General features: G+C 44.3%; 1 protein-coding gene across 1 annotated transcript in view; it reads left to right on the forward strand.

The window, feature by feature from the left end:
• The window catches only part of ENDOD1 (endonuclease domain containing 1), a 34,355-nt gene extending 15,655 nt beyond the window's left edge, over positions 1 to 18,700 (forward strand). Inside the window, exon 2 of the mRNA XM_054592232.1 lies at positions 14,600 to 18,700. Within this exon, the coding sequence (XP_054448207.1) occupies positions 14,600 to 15,802 (1,203 nt within the window). The 3' untranslated portion in view covers positions 15,803 to 18,700. The remainder of the gene's footprint in view (positions 1 to 14,599) is intronic.
• The last annotated feature ends 490 nt before the right edge of the window (positions 18,701 to 19,190 follow it).

A 19,190-nucleotide genomic window follows, 5' to 3' on the forward strand; every position in this document is an offset into this window, starting at 1 on the left:
ACTGGGTGAGTGGGTTTTGGGGAACGATCTCACTGTGACTGTATCAGCCAGGGTTCTGGAAGGAAACAGATGGAACTCTCAGCGTAGTTTAACCAACAGAATTGAGTGAATAAATGATTTCTAGAGAATTAAGGAAGCCAGCAAGACATGGTGAAGCACCAGGGTCTAGCCATCATACAAAATTGTCATGTCCCTGGTCTGTGGGGTCAGCGGGAAGCCTGATGAGAGCCCTGACTACAGAGAAACTCAGCCAGAGCCAGAACCGCAGCAACCAGATCAGGAGGAAGCAAGGGAATAGATTCTCTGGTCTCTCTGCTCCCACCGCCCCATTTTGCTGCTCTAGTCAGAAGCCAGAGGGCAAGAGAGCTCAGATGACATCCTGAAGAGTCAGCCTCCTGTGACTCAGAGCAGGGCAGAGAAGAGAGGAGATTCTGGGAGGCCAAAGAGGCTGCCCAGCGCAAGAGCTGTGAGACTGAAGTCGGCTTTGGCATCCAAGTAGAATGTACGTGGCAGAGAGGAAGGGCGGAGGCATCCTCAGCCATTGGAGACATGGACGGCAGTACAGAGAGAAGCAGGGAAGCATTTATGTTATAGCCATGAAACTGATTTGGTTGATTGGCCTGTTTTGGTTGAATGTGAGGGAAGATTTGAGAGAAGAGGTTGGAGGAGTTTTGGGGGGGATCCCAGGAATTTACCAGTTTGTCATTAACTAGGATGTTGTTGAAGATGTTAGAGTAGTAAGATATGCTTAAAAGAGTATAAAGAGTAAAAATAGACATTTCATTCCACATGTGAATATGGAAAGAAATCCATATTTATGCATTTTTATGATCAGAATATTAGCTGCTCTGTTAGGTGGAGGACCCAAAGGCGCTATAATACGTTGTTCTCTCCCTTATTATCATCGCAGACTTGCAATTTGTGTATAATACCTGCCAAAAGTATAAATAGTATGTTAATAAATTAGGACCAGCTGGAGCTCTACCAAAGATGATTTAAACATTTGCATTTCAGTGTGGGCTTCGCGGGCCCTCTGCATCAGTATCACTAGGGGTGGTGGTTGAAAATGCATTTCTGAACCCCACTCCAGGCCTAGTGAAGAGACTTTTGGTGTGAAGCACAAGAATCTGCATTTTAAAATAAGGACCCAGGTGCTTCTAATACAAAGTGAATTTCGAAAACTATTAATTTAAGGACACATTACTAATTTCTTGTAGTATCAGTCTGGGCAGGGGCTTAATCCCACCAGACTGATAAATAAGAATGTGATAAAGACCTGGCCAAACAGGTTCTTAATTTAGAATCATCTGGAGAACTTTAAAAACATCCTGATTCCCAGCTCTGCCCTTGCCCCTGCCCCTGCCCCAGAGATTCTGATTTAGTTGGTCTGGGGTAAGGCCTGGAGGTGGTTTTGCTTCTAAGCTTCCAGGTGATTCTGAGGGGCAGCCAGGCCTGAGAACCTCTAATCTTGTCTGAACTCAGAAGGTGGAAAACATTAGGGATGGAGACATCTCTACTTAACTGACTTTTCTGAATTCTGTCCTACACAGTTAAAGGCTAAGAATAATTGCTCTGGAAAAGAAAGCAGAGTCCAGAGTGGAAAACAGGCTTCAGTGAGTAATGAGGAAGGAAACCAGAGAAGACCAGGGATGATGTAACCTGAGAAGGTACTGCAGTTCTAGAAAGGTCTTCAAGGACTTGGCACACTTTCTTAGGCTCCAGGGACTTTGAGGCTTGGAGTTTTGTGTGAGAACAGTCAGAGGGATCCTTCGGGGAGTGGAGGGTGGGGTGGGAGGCTTTGCCCTCGAGGCTGCCCCCTGGCCTGCCCTCAGGCCTCCCCTGCCTGCATATATCACCAGTTCAGTTTTGGTGCTTTTTTTTTTTTTTTTTTTACTGCTCCCCCCTTTTTATTTTTACTCTTTTATTTTTCAAGAAAAGAAAAGTCTGAAGTGGAAGTGAAATATCCTTTCATTCTTTCTTCTATTGCATAATCTTCCCATTTAGGAGGAGAAAACTAAACTCTTCAGCTAATTGTCCCTGCATCTCCACATTTCACCAGGCACTTGCTAAGTGCCTATGGTATGCACATCAAAAGGAGAGTTGGATGTGCCTGCTTCTGCCCAAAGGCAGGAATGTGTGCGAGTGGCCCTGGGGCCCAGAGGAAGGGCGATTCCGGGGGAGGAAGGCTGAGAGGGCCTGGAACCACGCCTGAGTAGCTAACGGGCTGGTCAGGAAAGGAAAAGCCCCGCATTTCTCTTTCCTTAAAAAAGAAAACAAAAATCCTTCTAATTCTTCTAAAGCTGTTTCTGTCCCCAAGAGGATAAAGAATATTTTGGGTCTCAGACAGGGAGGAGTTCTTTTTTTAAAATGGGTGGGTTGGAACTCTGTTTATTCCTTTCCTGAGAGCTCAAAGTTCTCCTGGCTGATTCCTCTCCATGTCCTTCTTGGGTTCTGGGCTCCACCAGCCTCTGCTTCTTTTCTGAAAGGCTCTCTTTCCTGGTGCCGGGTATCTTCTGTGGTGAGTGCATTCTCTTAGGAATCACCCCAGCCTCAGATCTAGTTCATTCCATTGTGTGTGACATTGCAGAGAGCCTGTCTGCACTGTCCAGATCCAGCTCTGATACAATTATCTGATGCTCCAATTATCAGCTACACTCACTGTTTCTTGTGAGGAGGGGGCCTCTCACCCACCTAGTGACTGGTGCCAGGCAGAGAGGGGATAGCATCTCTTTAATGTTCCTGTGTGTGTGTTTCATAGCTCAAAGAACTGTGAACAGGGACAAAATTGGAACACCCAATGTTCAGCTCATCTGATTATTTCACACCTGTTGAAAAATAACACAAGCCCCAAAGGACATAGCTTCTCTCTGCCCACAGGGTTGGATAGAATCTCAGTAGGTTGTCTTCTGACCATAGGATCTGGTCTGAATCATCCCTGCATATGCTTATCTGGCCTCAGTTTAGGATTTGCAGGGAAAGGAAATGCCGCCCTTCCCAAATCATTGCAAAGTTTTGTAACCCTTTTGATGGTTCTTTTTGAAGACCACCTTTTCGTCAGGCAGATCCCAGAGCAGGTCTAGAGCACAGCCTGTACTCCCTGGAACCTGTCTATTCATATCTGTGCACTGGGGAAAATTAGATGTGCATCAGAAGATTGTTGTGCAGGTCAAATGAGATAATCCAACAAGTGTTGATCACTTCCTGGTTGAAGGGCCATCATAATAGGGGCAAGGAGCATAGAGATTATCAAGCCCTGGCCCCGGCCCTTCAACTCAGTGGGACAGACAGATGGATAAATATGGTTTCTCTGCCTGGCAGACTTCCTCCCACTTTGTCTTTGGTGGGCAGCCTGCCTAACCTGACCATCCGCTGGTGTTGCCCACTCAGCGGCCCATCAGCTGCAGGGTCACGCCTGGCCCCCCCACCTGCCAGCTGCTGACAGCTGCCACTCCTCTTCAGCCTCCCCCTCCCCACATCCTCTAAGCCGGTCTTGCTCCTCACCTGCACTTGCACCTCCTCAGTCTCTGTTTGTTTGTTTTTTTTTTAATGTTTTAATTGATTTTTTTGGAGAGAGAAACATTAATTGGTTGTTCCACTTATTTGTGCATTCGTTGGTTGCTTCTTGTATGTGCCCTGACCAGAGACTGAAGCCACAACGTTGGCGTATCGCGATGACAGTCTCTTCACACCAGTAGTGCCATTAGCTATCACCTGCAACCCTTGTCCCTTGCCCACCTGGACTCTGAGGCCAGGTTCTTCAGTTGGTTGCAGTGAAGGTCCCCACACTTCATTCCCGCCACGGAGAGTGTGTAGGCCAGTTCGTTCTGTGCGTTTGTCCCTGGTGAGTACCAAACTACCACCCTGGTCCCAGCAGAGCTGGCCTGCCCTGTGAATCCTGTTTGACTTTGGTAGAGCTTTCTTTTATTTCCAGCGGCCTTTCTTTCTTCTCGAGAATCCCCTAGCATCATGACCCCAGGAGGCTTGCAGACCAACCCCGCGCTCCCTGCGGTCGGGCCACTGTGCCCCCGCTTACGGCAGGCAAGCTGACCGCTGCTTCCCCGAGAGCTCAGAACACCAGGTCCCCGTGCGCCCTCTTCTCCGGCCTTCTCAGAACAGGTTCCTTCGCACCAGGCTGACCCTCCTCCTCATGTTCCCAGCATCACTCTCTGTGCTGATGATGCCCTCTCCTTTGCCATGGCTGCGGTCATAACATAGTGGTCAGCGAACGCCTATCAAGTCCTGCTACAGGCAGGTCTTCATTGTGGTTAGGAGAGGGAAGTCTTATACAAGAGGTGGTCCCAGTGCTTTAGGACTTAGTCTGTAAAGATAGAAGGAGCAAATGAACAGAGAGATACAGCCCTCTGGCGCACAGATTCCCCTCTCTGATAACTCTTTCTTTTTGACTTTTAGTCCCCTCATTGGGTCCATGGTGACTGCTCTTTAAGACTCATCTTGGTAACTAATGATAAGATTCTCCTCAGCCCCATCCTCCCTACCCAGTCATCCAGGCCTCTGCAAAGCCTCCTTGTGCTCCTAAGTGTTCGGAGACATTCTGTGACCCTCTCTGCCCGGGCTCACGGCTGCCCCCACTCCCTTGCTCTGTGGTGCAGCCCTCTGACTGGCCTTGGAGGCCTTAGCTGGGGCCCTTGCTGAGTTCCTGCTCTCCTGGCCCTGTGGGGTTCTTTGTCACATCACAACACTTGTGCAGGCTTGATGCTGCCAAGGGAATGAAGGGGACTCCCCTGTACCTGCCACGTCTCTGATCTATTTTACAGAAAGCTTGTGCAGTTGGTGTGATTCTGTCTGTGGAGGAGTTGAGAAGAGAGTGAGAGGAAGGAGGACAGAAGAGGAAGCAGGGGGTGGCAGGGGGAGCGTGGGAGGTCACCAGGGTATGGCTGAAAAGTGCTGAAGCTTCATGTTTGTGCTCTCCTTCAGATCAATGTCACTTTCAACAAGCAGCTCCTCCTCCCTCCTCAGTGACAAATTTCCCAGTGGTGGATCTGCACCAGGTGACTGTGGTCCCTGAGGTTTGCAGGGATGTCGCAGCCCAGAGCCCTCAGGGACTGGGGCTCTGCTTAGTGGCTCACTGCTCCTCTAGCTTGTCACCTTCTCATCATCCCCCCCAAGATGTTCCAAGCCCCAAGACGCCCCCTCATACGGAGACCTAAGCAGCGCCCCCCGCCACAATGCCATCTTCCTTGGGCTGTTGGCGGGGGGTAGGGGGCTGGAAGACAACCTTTGCTTTTTCCTGTAAATCCTGCTCCTCAAGCTGCGGTCCTGTTCATCTCCTGCCTTTGCCTAAAGACCTCTCAAACAAGAGGTCTGTTTCGGCGGCCTCCTCCTGCCCGTGTGCAGTCACTTCTGCCGCCTGTCTTCCCTCCTGAGCCCTGTGTGGAAATTGCCTTTTGAAGTCTCCAATCATGAAATGCCTTGGTTTTTGTCTCCATCTTCCCTTTCCTCTCTGAGGCAGGGGGCACCCTGTTGGTCCTCCCCTAGCCAAAGCTTTGTCCTCTTTCTGATGTAACACTAGATGATGGGTTCTCCTAGGGCTCCATCTCTGTCTTCCAGCTTCTCTTTGTCCTCCTCCTGTCCTCCAGAGTGGCTGCCTGTGGCTCTCTCATCCAGAGCTGTGGGCTGCTTTGGGCGCGTGGCAGGCGGCTTTGGAGTCTAGGAAGCTGGACATAAGCTTTGGCTCTGACACCTACATATTGGATGACCTTGTACTTGTCACTAACCCGAGTTTTAATTTTCCCGTGTGTAAGGTGATAACAATGCCCACCTGGTCGGGTTAGGTGAAGAGTAACTGGGATGCAGCAGTGCTGTTTGTAGTCATTTGCAAACCTGCTTTGTGATTTTTGCCATTTGCGAATATTGCCTTTACTGCTATTTACTTGAAATTGGCCTTTACACTGATTTTAAATCAATTCCCTGGAAAACGAATTTAGTATTGTCCTAACTAATAATATCCATGAAATCATGTTTATGAAATGCTGGCCCTATTTTCCTAGGACACTTTAAACATAAATCTACAGCAATTCAAATAAAAACATTCATTTGTACAGTTCTAATTATTCTCGGTACCACAGGGCTACATGCCCTGTAGTGTGAATCTTTTACGTAAGTCTCCGCCATGATGCCTGCACCACAGAGAGCATGTGAACAGGTTGAGTCTTTGTTGTTCGGAGCCTCCGTGGCTAACTCCTTGTCTGTTGTTTCAACCTTGCTTCTGCCCCCAAGCTCCAGTTCTGAATCTCCAGCTGCTATAAAATATTTTTGCCTGTCAGTTTAGCCATTTAAAGGTCAGCCTGTTTACTCTTCCTCCATGGTCCCTCATTTCCTGGTGACCTCAGCTCTGGCCCCTGCCGTCATCTTTCAGTTTCCATGGACCCTCCCAGATGAGCTTCTTCCTTCCGGAGTCTTGCACATGTCCTTCCCTTTCCATTCCCTCGTCTGCCTCTGTGGTCCAGGCTTTCCTGCGCAGTACAGCGAGTGTATCTCTCTGGAATTATACATTCCCAGTGATACTCTGGTCCTTAGAAACATCAGAGAATTTCTACTGTGTCCTGGTAAAGGCCAAACTTGGAAGCATAGCATTGAAAGTGCCCAATGGCTGAACGGAGCAGTAGTGCATTAGAGCTGCTGAGGTCAGACCGTGCGGGTGTGTGACCTCGCCCACTCTCAGTGACAGTGTGAAATTGGGGAGGTTTCTCAGTGTTTTCCTTCTGTAAAGGAAAGTAACAAAGGTCCTGTTAGGATTAAAGAAGACGCCTTAGGTAAAGCACTTACCCTGGTGCCTAGAATACAGTGAGTACTCAATAAGTGGTAGCTAGAATTATTTTATGGTTAGTTATCTGTATATCAGATCGCCTATAATCTGGTCCCCTGCTCTCCTTTCTGATTAAACCATTCACTTTTCCTTCCTCAGAATCCTGTTTTCGAAGGCTACTTGTCTCTGTGCCCAAGCCTTTCTGTACAAGTCTGGTTAAACCTTACTGACCTTTCTGTTTCTCTAAATTCATCAGAATCTTGCATATCCTTCTAATCCCACCTCAGCTTTTGTTTTCTTCAAGAAGTCAGAAGCTCTTCCTCAACTGCACTCACTGTGCCCTTCCTTCCTCTGAAGTGTGATTGTTCTTTTTTCTTTATACCTTGTAATATTCGGCACTTAAACTTCATTACACTCCTGTTTTTTCTTGATTTCCAGTGGAATATCATATGCATCTATGTATGGTTTTCCTAAATAGGTGGTGAGTTTCTTGATGTGAAGGCATCTTTTGGGGTATAAAGCATATCAAAACGCCAGCTGTGGGTCTGGACTTCCCGAGTTCATACCCTGATGCTGGTGCTCACTAACTGTGTGACCTTGAGCAAGTTACTTAATCTCGATGTGACTCAGTTTCTTCACTTGTCAACAGGTGATAATAATAGTAGTACCTTGTTCTGTGAGTTTAAATGAGTCAATAGTTAGCATAGCCACTAACTGATTTAATACATGTAAATTTCTTAAAATGGTGCCTGGCTTAAAGTGCTCAATACATGTTTGTTGTCGTTATTCTTATTATAACCAATCCTGATGCTTCCTCCCACAGCACTAGTCACAAAAATATATGCTTATAAATATTATAAATTAATAAATATTGTTGAATAGCTGAATATTTTCCCTCCAGTATTGCTTTTCTATTTTCTACTAGTCTATTTTTTTATATGCATATTAGCAGGAAAATTGAAAGTCTCCATTCATTTAATTCCAAAGCAAAAAAGAAATCCCATGGGTATAAGTAGCTTTTAATGTCTGGCAGAAGGAAACAGACCGACTTGTTGAGAGAAACTGTTTTTTTCTTGGTACTGAATTTGAAAGGAATTTATTATAAAATTATTTATGGGGCAGGGTGCTGGTGTAGGGGGGAAGCTCCTTCTTCTAAAACCTACTTAACATGCTGTGATTAGAAAAAACGTTTCCATTAAACACAGGAACAATATCAAATTACCCTGGCAGCCCAGGGGGACTAGGTCAGCAGGGAGGAGGATTACACAGAGAGATCTTTGTACCTGCCCCTACTTCAGAGATCCTGCTGGGAAACCAAAGAGTAAGATTAATGGTGCATACAAAAGGGCAAGTGTAGCCCAGAAATTGTAATCTAAAATTACGTCTTACCTCACAGGTGCATTTTTGTCTTTAGAGAGCAGTGTTGTTGGTAATTTACTGTAATTGCAATAACCAGATCATTAAACTGTGTCTGTAGAGAGCATGGAAAAATACATCTGCCCTTTACATGACACTGTACCGAAGAATATGTTAGATTTTTAAAATCAACTAGTTGTACTACTTTTAATACAGTTTCCTGCACATGCATTAGGTATTTTAGCTACATACACACTTTGACATTCCTTCAGAAAGCGAGGACCTACCAAGACATACTTGGTTGTAGAGTTAAGTACACATGGTGTTGATGGGAAGCTGCTATAGTGGCTTTATGTAGATTTTCAGGTGATTCTTTAACAAATGATAATAAAACATTAGTCATCTTGGGATCAGAAGAAAATTTTGTCATAGGTTAAAAACTGGTTTTAAGACAAGGAGCAGGAATTGTAACAGGCATTTCTGTCCATGGAGGTCAGTTAAGAGACTGTTATAATGCTTTGGGAATTAATATGTTTTATAATTGATATGGTGGAGTGACTTCATAATGTAATATCTAATTTTTTGAATGACTCCAAAATTGCAGAAACAAAATCAATGGAAATAAATTTCAGGAAGACAGAAATACCTGTGAATGAACAGACAAAAAATTACAGGTAGTACATAATGTAAAGAAATTGGTAACAACAAACAAAAATGAACAGAGTCAAGTTTGTAAGCTGGTTGATGTAATTTAGGAAGGGGTGGAGAGTCCCTGTGTCCTATTCTTAGTGAGAATCTTTTAGGCTGTAAAGTTCTTGACAGCCTCAGTAAAGGTGTTGAAAAATACTGTCCTACTTAACACCAAACACTTACCAGGTTGTGGTCTAAAGAGAAAAAAAAAACACTTAAGCCAAGTAAATAAATTTTGGGATGGTAAATCTATAATGGGTTATAAAAAGAAAGAAGGCATACTTTAGGAAAAACTTTTTAAACCTGAGACAATGGGGAAAACAAAAATGCCTAGGCAGATGTGGAATCTCTCCTCCCACTACATTCACATAGAAATATTATATCTTTTTTAAAAATTTAAAATACATGTTTATATACTTAGATTCATATTTCAGAAAAAAGCAGGAAAGGGAAGTTTTCAGGTGCCAGAAATATATAAGAAACCAGTTGCCAGAGCTATGCGCACGAAGCCCTAGGGCTCTTACTTGAGTGCGGACAGGAGTCAAGGTTACATACCCTATTCAGGGTATAAAACTGGAACTCAGCTCGTCGAATACAGCTGAAAGCTGGCAAATTGCTGCAGCACTGGTGAACTAACAGAAAAATTATCTGCAAGTTGTTAAAGGAAATAGCTGTCCACCCATGTCAGACTCCCAGAAGTAAGTCCAGAGTCATCATCTTTCCTTTATATGGGTCCATATTTGCACCGATTTCTCCCTGTGGACACTGTGAGCTGAAAAAGTAACTCAGAAAGTAGTTCAGAATTATTGAACTCTTTCGGGCACTGGCAGTGGCAACTGCAAAAGTAATCCTATTAAATTGGTTTGTTTTCTTCAACAAAATACCATGGACCTCTTTAGGAAAACAACCTCACCAGCAAAAATTGAAAAGCACTTAATATTCCCACCACTTTGAAATTAACCAATAGAAGCAATAAAATAAACTGAAAAACCAAATTAAATAGAGAAATTTTAAAGAAACTTTAAGATAAGCCTGTCTAAATTATTGAAAGATAAAAAAGAATTTCACAAGAGAAAATAATCAAGGAGAGTTTAAGGTAGAACCAAATAGAAATGCTGGAAAAGAAATAAAGAGTCATTAATGTGAAAAAAAGAAAAAAAATCTCAACAAAACTAGACACAGCTAAAGAGAGATCTAGTGAATTGGAAGATATATCTGAGGATCTCATCTAAGATACAAAATAAGCATTAATGAGATATAAAATATGAAAAAAAAATAAGACACAGAAAGGATAGAAAGAGAGGTTTTGATTTGTATCTTATTGGATCCTCAAAGGAGAGAGTAAAGCATTTATGGAAGATCAACACATATCTTTTGGTATTTTTGTCTGAGAGTAATACTGGATTAGATGAGCCTTGGGAAATTTATTTTTTATTCTTTTAATTTTGGCTAGTGTTATTCACATTCATTTAGTGCATTGAACTAAGGTTATGACTAGATAAACCAATCCTAGAATGCCTGACACTTCCACAGCCTCTGATTGGGGGAAGCCCTGTGTGGATCACCGGAGTTCTTTCCCCAGCACCCAGCCGCAGCCCGTCCACCAGGCGCGAGCATGTAACTCAAGGAGAGCTGTTCCATAGGCTTGTCTTGACATGCCCTGATATGGAAAGTTGAACTGGGTACATCAGATTCTGTCTCTGGAGCATTTGAAGTAGGGAATTAAGTAACAGAAGTAACTAAAACTGCAGGTTAATCATACGGTCAGTGGCTAGGGAGGCCCTGAGGAGCCATGTCCAAGCTCAAGTGATGATGAAACATTGACCATAAGTCAGCAGAAGCCATGAAGTAGAAAAGAGCTATGCAGAAAGAAGTAAGTGAAGAAGCCAGGAGGGAGAGAGAGAAAAAGTCCAACGGGTCAAACGTGGCTGAAAGATGGCAATCATTAATGTCGATTTAGTCTCAGCCACAGATTCTTGGTGCCAAAATTCCCTAGAGCTGCCTGGAATCCATTTATGGTTCTAGCAGTGCCAAGCTACACCACAATTCTGGGTCTTTGGGAGCCTATTGGTTCAATTTCTCCTGGTTTCTGTGCCTCTGCGTCCTTCCAGTGAACCGTCCTTACAGGAGGTAACATGAATGAATCTTTGTTCATTGAAGGTCTTAAGGAGCACAGTTCAGATTCAGTTAAGCCATACAATTTATCTAGGTGACCATGGCTGTATAGAGTCCCTTTCCTACCGGTTTAACTCCATCCTATGGAGTGGGAGTGGAGTAGGTTGTGGTGAGGGGGCTGATTTTACAGCTTTTGTCCACGAACTTTTCCTGCACTTGCTGTTCCCTGCTATCCCTGTGCGTGCGGAGGGGGAAAAGGGGAGGAGCCAAGTGAGGTGCCAATAGGCACCCTGTGGGCCAGACAACTAACCCGCCTCTAGGGGTAGCAGCAGTCTGGGGACTGCTCTGGCCAGTCACCCTCTTCCTGCGCTGCCACACTTTCAGGCTGTGACGCTAGTGGCTCAGCTGCCATGGGCCCTGGGCAAAGGCTAAAAGGAGCCATGCGGGGAGCCTGAAGATGTGCCCTTTCCCTCCTCCTTTCCCTTCTCTCCTCAGCCTGGGACTGCGACACCGAGGGCTCAGATTATCAGCTTCTCTTCAGGGACTTCATTTATTCTATGACACACACATAAAAGGAGATTACAGAGAGTGCATTTTTTTTTCCTACTCTGTGGTAGAGAAAACTGGTATAACGGTGTCTATTAAGATCAGGGAAAGTGTAACTTACTAGTAAAGGATATATGCTTTAATAATAAAGACTGTTCAAAGTTCAAATCCTGTTCCTACTATTACTGGATGACTTTGAAAAGCTATATCATCTTTTTGAGTCTTAGTTCCCCACCTATAAAATCAGGTAAAAAAAATACCTTCCATAGAGCGTTATATTGAACACAATTATTTAGTAGTTTAAACTATATTAGTCCCTGACCCCTGCACCCCATTGCTATATAGGTGCAGTATGCAGGCATTCTGTCTTGATTTTGTCATCAACCCATAGAGCCAGATTTGGAGATCATAAGATTACAGTGGCCATGGATATGGGGTTCTGTAAAAGCCAAGAACAGAGGAAGGGAAGATGAGTATCCGCAGCACATAGTATAGTTACCCCTTTGCCTAGGGAGGCCCAGGGCAAGGAGGAGCACAGAGCCCACTGAAGGAGCAGGCTCTGGCGCTCCCAGCAGTCTTGGTGCCATCCTGGCCCATTTCCCTCGTACCTATGAAGTGTGGGCAGAAGAGGTTTACCCCAGTTGCCAGGTGGACAGTCACAGCAGAAATTTGAAGTCCCATGAACCTAAGTGGCCTGAGAGGATGCAGAAACAACCAGCTTAAGTCTCCTCTGACCTTGGAAGCTGAGAAAACATGTTCTAAAGCCTGGGTTGAAATCAACCCACAGGCTTGGTTTCAGCCTAAAAGAATATTATCTTTTTCACATACTTATACACAATCACCCTTCTCTTTCTCTGTCTCTCTCTTTCTCTCATCTACTTCTGTCCTTTTCTTCCCCCTTTTATCCCTCCCCTTTTGCTTCTCTTTTGCTCCTTCTCCTTCCTCCTCCAAGAGTCTCTCTTCTCTGCTCACATTCCAGGCCTGCCACCTATCCCTGCAGTCACTGCCTCATCCCTGGATGGGCCATGGGCGGAAAACGCGCCAGCAGGCTGCCTCTGCTCTGTCACAGGGCTACCAGTTCAAAAGCCAGCACCAGACTTTCCCTAGAGGGGACCCAGGAGTTGTACGCTAAATGCCGACAGAATGCCTAGGAGCCAGGGAAACACGTGCATCTTGAAATCCTTGACCTTACACCCAGGGCTCCACAATCTTGAGCTCATGATTCAGGAATGAGGCGGGTATTTCCATGTGATATATCTTTCAGCCATAGGAGAGCAGCAGCAGAAGCTTTACAAAATGAATGAGCTGCTTATCCCTATCCTCTGGAGATGTGGGAGTGGAGAACATCTATGATCATTTCTGATTCTAAGACTGGGGGAAGGGATAGAACAGCCTTGAAGGATGAGGATGCAGACTTAAGAAATCCATTAGACTTCAGTAAATATTCCTGCTTTTACATCAATTTGCTCATCCATTGCCCTTGCTGACCCTGCATGTAACTCCCATGAAGCATGTCCACATTTGCCGTGGCAGCTTTGAAGAAATGCCTCGCTGGTTTTCTTCCCGACAAAAGGCGCGACACAGCTCACATGGCCTTGACTTCTGCGGGTGTAGTGATGGGTTTAGGAGGTAGCGCGAATTCTGGGAAACCAGTTATTAAGAATGTTTTTAAATGTTTGTTTGTTTATTTATTTAATTATTTTTAAAGAAGGGAAGGGAGGGAGAAAGAAAGGGAGAGGAACATCAATATGTGGTTGCATCTCGCACACCATCCCCTGGGGGCCTGGCCCGCAACCCAGGCATGTGCCCTACACTGGGAATCTAACTGGCAGCCCTTTGGTTCAGAGGCCAGCGCTCAATCCACTGAGGCACACCAGCCAGGGCAGAATTTATTTATTTTAATTTGTTTCTTTTCTGTTTGTTTCTTTTTGAAAGTAACGCATAATATAAGTAATTTCTGGGTTGATGTCCATAGCAGAGGTGTAGGGAGAAAAACAATAGAGGAAAAAAATCACTAGCATCCGCAGGAATCAAACCACCATTGCAGACATTTTCTTGTGTTGCCTTCCAAAGTTTTTCATGCCTATTTTTAGACTTTAAAAATTGTTATTATTTAATTTTATATCCTGCGTTTTCCTTTCAACATTATAGCATTTATTTCCCCATTATTAAAAATTCTTCATAATTACTGTACAGTGCTCTTTAATGGCTTTGAGATATTTCATTGATAGATATAATATTGTTTACTTTACAGTATGGGTTTTTTTGAAAGTATGTGTTGGTTCAAGTTCCTGCTGTTGTGCCTGTCTGCTGTGATGACTATTTCAGGGCATAAAGTGAATGGATACTTTGAGATTCTACTATCTGTCAGTCCTTGGCTGGGTCCTGTGGGAAATATATAGGGTCCTTGGTGTCAAAGAATTGGCAGTCTAGTTTGAGAGGTAAAAACGGAGTTCTGGGTCAGTCCCGAGCTCTTCCCTTTTGTCCTTTCAGATTGGTAAAGTGAAAGTATATATTACACTGCCGAATTAAAAAAAGAAAAAGCAAAACCAAGATGGATTTTACATATATGTGTGTATGTTCCCTCATTTGATTTAGATGCTCTGAGTAGAGTTGATTTTTTCATATATCCCAAAGTATATAAACATTCATTAGGAATATATTCATTAAATTGCAGCCAACATTGGTGACTGATTATCTGAATTGTAGTTCTGATTTTTATGGGCCTGTTGAGATCTACTTTCCCCTTGTTTTCATTTTTACAATCCATTTGAACCTCCTGGAAAAAATATTCTAAAGGAGAAATATGAAATTCATAAAACTACAGCGATAAAAAAGGAATTTAATGATGGTGTATGTGTGTGAGTGTGTGAAGGAGTGTTGCTCGGTGCAGGAATGCAGGATGCGCAAAGGGTAAAATAGGAAACAGCCGATTTGAAAGGTGCTTTCAAACACCAGCATCGGGAGAAATTAGAATGGAGTGTGCGTGCACCAGAAAGCCAAGCCCTTCCAAACCCAAGCGCAGGAAGCGTAATAGGGGCTTCTGTTAGAGTCTTGGCAGAATGATTCAAGGGCACCCTCTCTGCTGCGCACTGATGCATCTGAACACTCCCTCTCTTCTTTCAGATCGATGACCCCCGCAGCAACCTTGAGGAGGTGATGAATGAGGCTGATGCTATCAGCACTGTGAGCAATCTGGGAAGCCGGCAAGCCTTGAGTACGGATTACTTGGATTCTGATTATCAGAGAGGACAGCTGTACCCGTTCTCCCTTAGCAGTGATTTTCACATAGCCATGTTCGCTCTCACAAATGCAGCTCCGATGACCCCGACCTTCCGGGAGCGATGGTACATGAATCTCAACAGCCTGATGGACCGCGCCCTGACCCCACAGTGTGGCAGTGGGGATGACCTCTATATCATCACAGGTGCTGTGCCCTCAGACAGCAAAGTCAAAGACAAAGTGACCGTCCCTGAGTTTGTTTGGCTGGCAGCCTGTTGTGCTGTCCCTGGAGGAGGCTGGGCCATGGGCTTTGTCAAGTACACCAGGGACGGTGATGTCATAGAAGATGTGATGGTGAAAGACCTTGAGAAACTGCTTCCGTTTAACCCTCAGTTATTCCAGAACAACTGTGGTGAAGCGGAACAGGACACAGAGAAAATGAAAAAAATCCTGGAAGCGGTTAACCAAGTCCAGGATGAAGAGCGAATGGTGCGCTCTAAAGAGAGCACTAGTCCTCCCCCCAGCACAAGGAGCAAGAGGTCTGCTCTGCTGCCCCCGGATGCACCTGAGGAAAGGAGTAGCTTTTTGGGGAAACTCATAGGCTTCATCGCTACCCCATTCATCAAGCTTTTCCAATTAATTTGCTATCTTGTGGTGGGAATCTTGAAGAGCATTTTGTATTTCCTGTGGTATGTCGCCAAGCAGGTGATGAATGGCATAGAAAGTTGCCTTTACCGCCTGGGTTCAGCCACTTTATCGTACTTCTTGGCCATTGGGGAAGAGTTGGCGAGCATTCCCTGGAAGGTACTCAAAGTCATAGTCAAAATCATCAGGGCCCTTCTCCGGATCCTTTGTTGTCTGCTGAAGGTTGTTTGCCGCATCCTGGGCATCCCTGTCCGAGTCCTTGTGGATGTGGCCGCTTTCCCTGTGTACACCATGGGCGCCATTCCGATCGTGTGCAAGGACATCGCAGTGGGCCTTGGTGGCACCATCTCTCTGCTCTTTGACACTGCTTTTGGCACTGTGGGTGGCCTATTTCAGGTTGCTTTTAGTGCTTGCAAGCGAATTGGCTACAAGGTCACTTTTGACAGTTCTGGGGAGTTATAGAACTCAAAAAACTAATAGTGACCAGTAAATTTGATTTTTTTTTTTTTAAATAGAGAAGGCTGGAATACTTTGTCTGTACAGTAGGTTTCTGTTCACTATCAGTTATATTTGGGACTTTCCTGGGCATGTCTCTATGTCTTTGAAAAGGAAGATGGTACACTTGAGACTTGGCCCAAGAGAAATGTTCAGGGTAGGATTATGTGTAGGTCATCTGATGTGAAATGGGCAAGCTTCTAAACTGTAACCTTTGGTTATTTACTCTGATACAGATGACCACCTGAGCGATTCTGGTTTTCAGGTGTGATAGTTAAAAATTACAGAAGAGGGAGGAATTAGAAAGAGGACAATGTTAAACCAAAGGGTTTTTGAGACAATGAGAAAGGAATCTTGTTCCTCCTTTTACTCTCTGAGACTGAAGGCAAAACTGATATAAATATTCTTGGCCGGTTTACCTTTTGTTTCTCTTTTTCCTCAACTCAACTGACCTTGGTGAAGTTCAGACTCGCTTTGCTGCTGAAATAACTTTCTTATGATATAGAATCTGCTATATCCCTTCACTTTCCATGGTTCCCAAGTACATTTAAGATTTTTTTCTCCAAAGTTGAATTTTGATGCATTTTTCTTTTATGTAATGATAAGCATTTTATGCCAAATGTGACACAACAAATTTTGAATGCCAGGGCAAAGATCGTTTGCCCCTTGAACGTGTAGCACAGTCTTCTAGGGTATAAACAAGAGGCCACAAGGTGAGAGCCAGCTCTGAGTAGGTGCTGTAAGTCCCAGGACATCCCTAGCCAAGCTGGATTAACTTGAAGTATATCAAATCTCTGGCTGACAAGATTGAGCTCAAAGACCTACATGTTAAGCTAATATGAAAATTCACACTCTTCAACTTACTAGATCAATCTTTCTTATCCCTCAAGCAAATACCCAAAACAGTAAAGCACTCTGGCTTTTGTCTTTAAATGATTGTTTTGGTATAAATGTACAGAAAAGAACCACAAAACAAAAACTATTCTAGCCACCTGGGAAGTTTATATATGTATAAACTTGATTAAGAATGATCTCTTAGGCAATTATTTTTATAGTATATTTGAGTCTAGAACACATACCACTCACATTAATGCAAATTTGGCTTGAGAGCTAATCCCCAATGTTTTGATCAAACATTTGTCAATTAAAATCTTGCACTGAAAATGGTAAAAAGGGAAAGCAGAATCTCCCAAATTTTGTTCTGCCTTCTGAATGAATGGTCTGGATTTTTCTTGAGTGTCCTAAAGAGTCATGGTAAGGTAAGAAAAAAAAGGGGAGGTGGGGAGGCCACCATTCATCTGGAAGTCAGATGCAGAAACCTGGGGCCCAGTAAAACAAGGAGAGAATGATGGATCAACGACTTGCTTCGGGTTGGGGGATGAGAAATATGAGTGTAGTGAGAGTTACATTTTGCGGAAAAATAATTGAATTGGCCCCACAGTGAAAAAGCAGGCAGCAAGCTGGCAGGCTGATCAGTTTGTGATGCAAGATTGGGAATTATGGCACCAGACTGGTCAATGGTAGGGAGCTATGAACTGAATTTAAGAATCTTAAGCAGTAAGTATTTCACCGACACTTCTGTTAGCATTAACATCTGTAATCTGACTTTGCTCCGTCTCAAGTGTGAAGGTTCATGGAAGGGTGAGGGTACTGATGGGTCAAGAATCCTGCTAGATTAAAGAAAGAGACTCTTAGAAGTGACCAGCGAAGCAGTCTGGCCAAACCTTCATTTAATGAGGAACCTGAGGCACAGGGAGGCAACGGGCTTGCTTTCAGTTTCACAGCTACCTGATGGCTTAGCAGGAGCCAAGATCTTACGCACACGTCCCATCACACCTGGGATGTCAGCTATGTGGTGTGTGGGGTTCATTTCAGCTGCCTCCCGGACCATGGCAGAGTTTTCTCCGCCATCCACGCACAACAGCATGCTTAGTGCCTCCCACTGACACAGTTTTCCTGCTTGTACATATTTGCTAAGTGAGGCCCAAAGAGGGCATCCATGGCAGCTTGAGCCCCTTGGCACCATGCAAGGAGCGGGGCATCCAAACTGCTTCTTGAGAGCCATTTGGAAATGTCTTCTTGTTCACTGCTTGTTGTTGAATTTCTTATTTATTTATTCTTGGGTGGCCTTTTTAGAAACCTGGGAAGGGATAATAAAGCAAAAAAAAATCCTCAAGTTTAGGCGGCTGAGACTCTGCACTGGACGACCGGATGTGACTGTGCCTCTGGGACACAGGCACAATAAACCAGCAGGTGGCTGCACCACTGGTCTGCTCCCAGTGAGCTACTTTGGGTTTTGAGGTGAGAGTTGGGGTCGATGAACCCCATCTCTGGCTTGCAGATTTTTCTGTGTCTCAGGCCCCTGGGGAAGTCAGCCAACCTTTACTATAGAGCTGATTCTCTAGGGTGTGGACTGGCCGCCCTTGGGACACTTCTTTTCCATTGTGCCTTTTGAATGTTGGTTTCTCACTCGGCGTTAACACTTCCAGCTAACTGCAGACTAGGGAGTTGGGGGAAGGAACTACAGTGAAGCACTCATCGTTCATTCAGTCCTTCATCTGTCCAACATGTATTTGCACCTCAAGGCTGCAGAGATAAACATATGGATCTCATTTTGAGGAGTTCAGAAATCTAGCGGGGAGACCACATGGTACAACTGAGACATGTAACACATCATGGTAAGTGCTACACCAAAGGTACTAACGAGCAGCCTGAATCCTGGAGCACAGGAGGAAAAAGACCACAGAACCATGGAAACTCAGGAAGCCTTTAGAGAGGGTGTGACAAAAGTCAGTTTGACATTTTCGAGCTATGTACAATGCTGTGCACCTTGCAATGCTCAATAAAGTAATTGTTGACAACTCATTGGCCATTTTGTTAAATGTCTGAAGGGCGAGAATTCTAATAGTTGAAATGAGGTTTGGGAATTATCTGATTTTTTTTTTTTTTCCATTTTCTTCTTGATGCAGTCAATCAGTTTCAACTTACACCTGGCTTTTAATTAATTTATTTATTTTAATTTTGAATCCTACATGGAAAAACATAGGAAAGGTTAGATCAGTGAAACTTTTCAATGTTGTTTTTCTGAAAAGCTATTTGGAATAGCAAATATCCATGACATGTCCTTCATAAATAAGCACCAAAGGCATATTGCTTCACTGATCTGAATTACAAAGTAAATGATAGAAACACTCAATTTTTTGCTTATTCTTTAGGAAACTCCCAAGGCATCAGAAATAATGAGCAGTCCCTAAAGCGGGCACTGTCTTCTCCATGGCCTTTGGTAGGCAGTCTCTCTGGGTGGAGGTGAAACTTGGCTGCCTGTCCACTGTGGGCAGGGTCATATGTGTGACTG

The sequence above is a fragment of the Pteronotus mesoamericanus genome, unplaced genomic scaffold (genome assembly GCF_021234165.1).
Source record: "Pteronotus mesoamericanus isolate MK-2021 breed Mesoamerican mustached bat unplaced genomic scaffold, CSHL_Meso_final scaffold_36, whole genome shotgun sequence".
Taxonomy (NCBI): domain Eukaryota; kingdom Metazoa; phylum Chordata; class Mammalia; order Chiroptera; family Mormoopidae; genus Pteronotus; species Pteronotus mesoamericanus.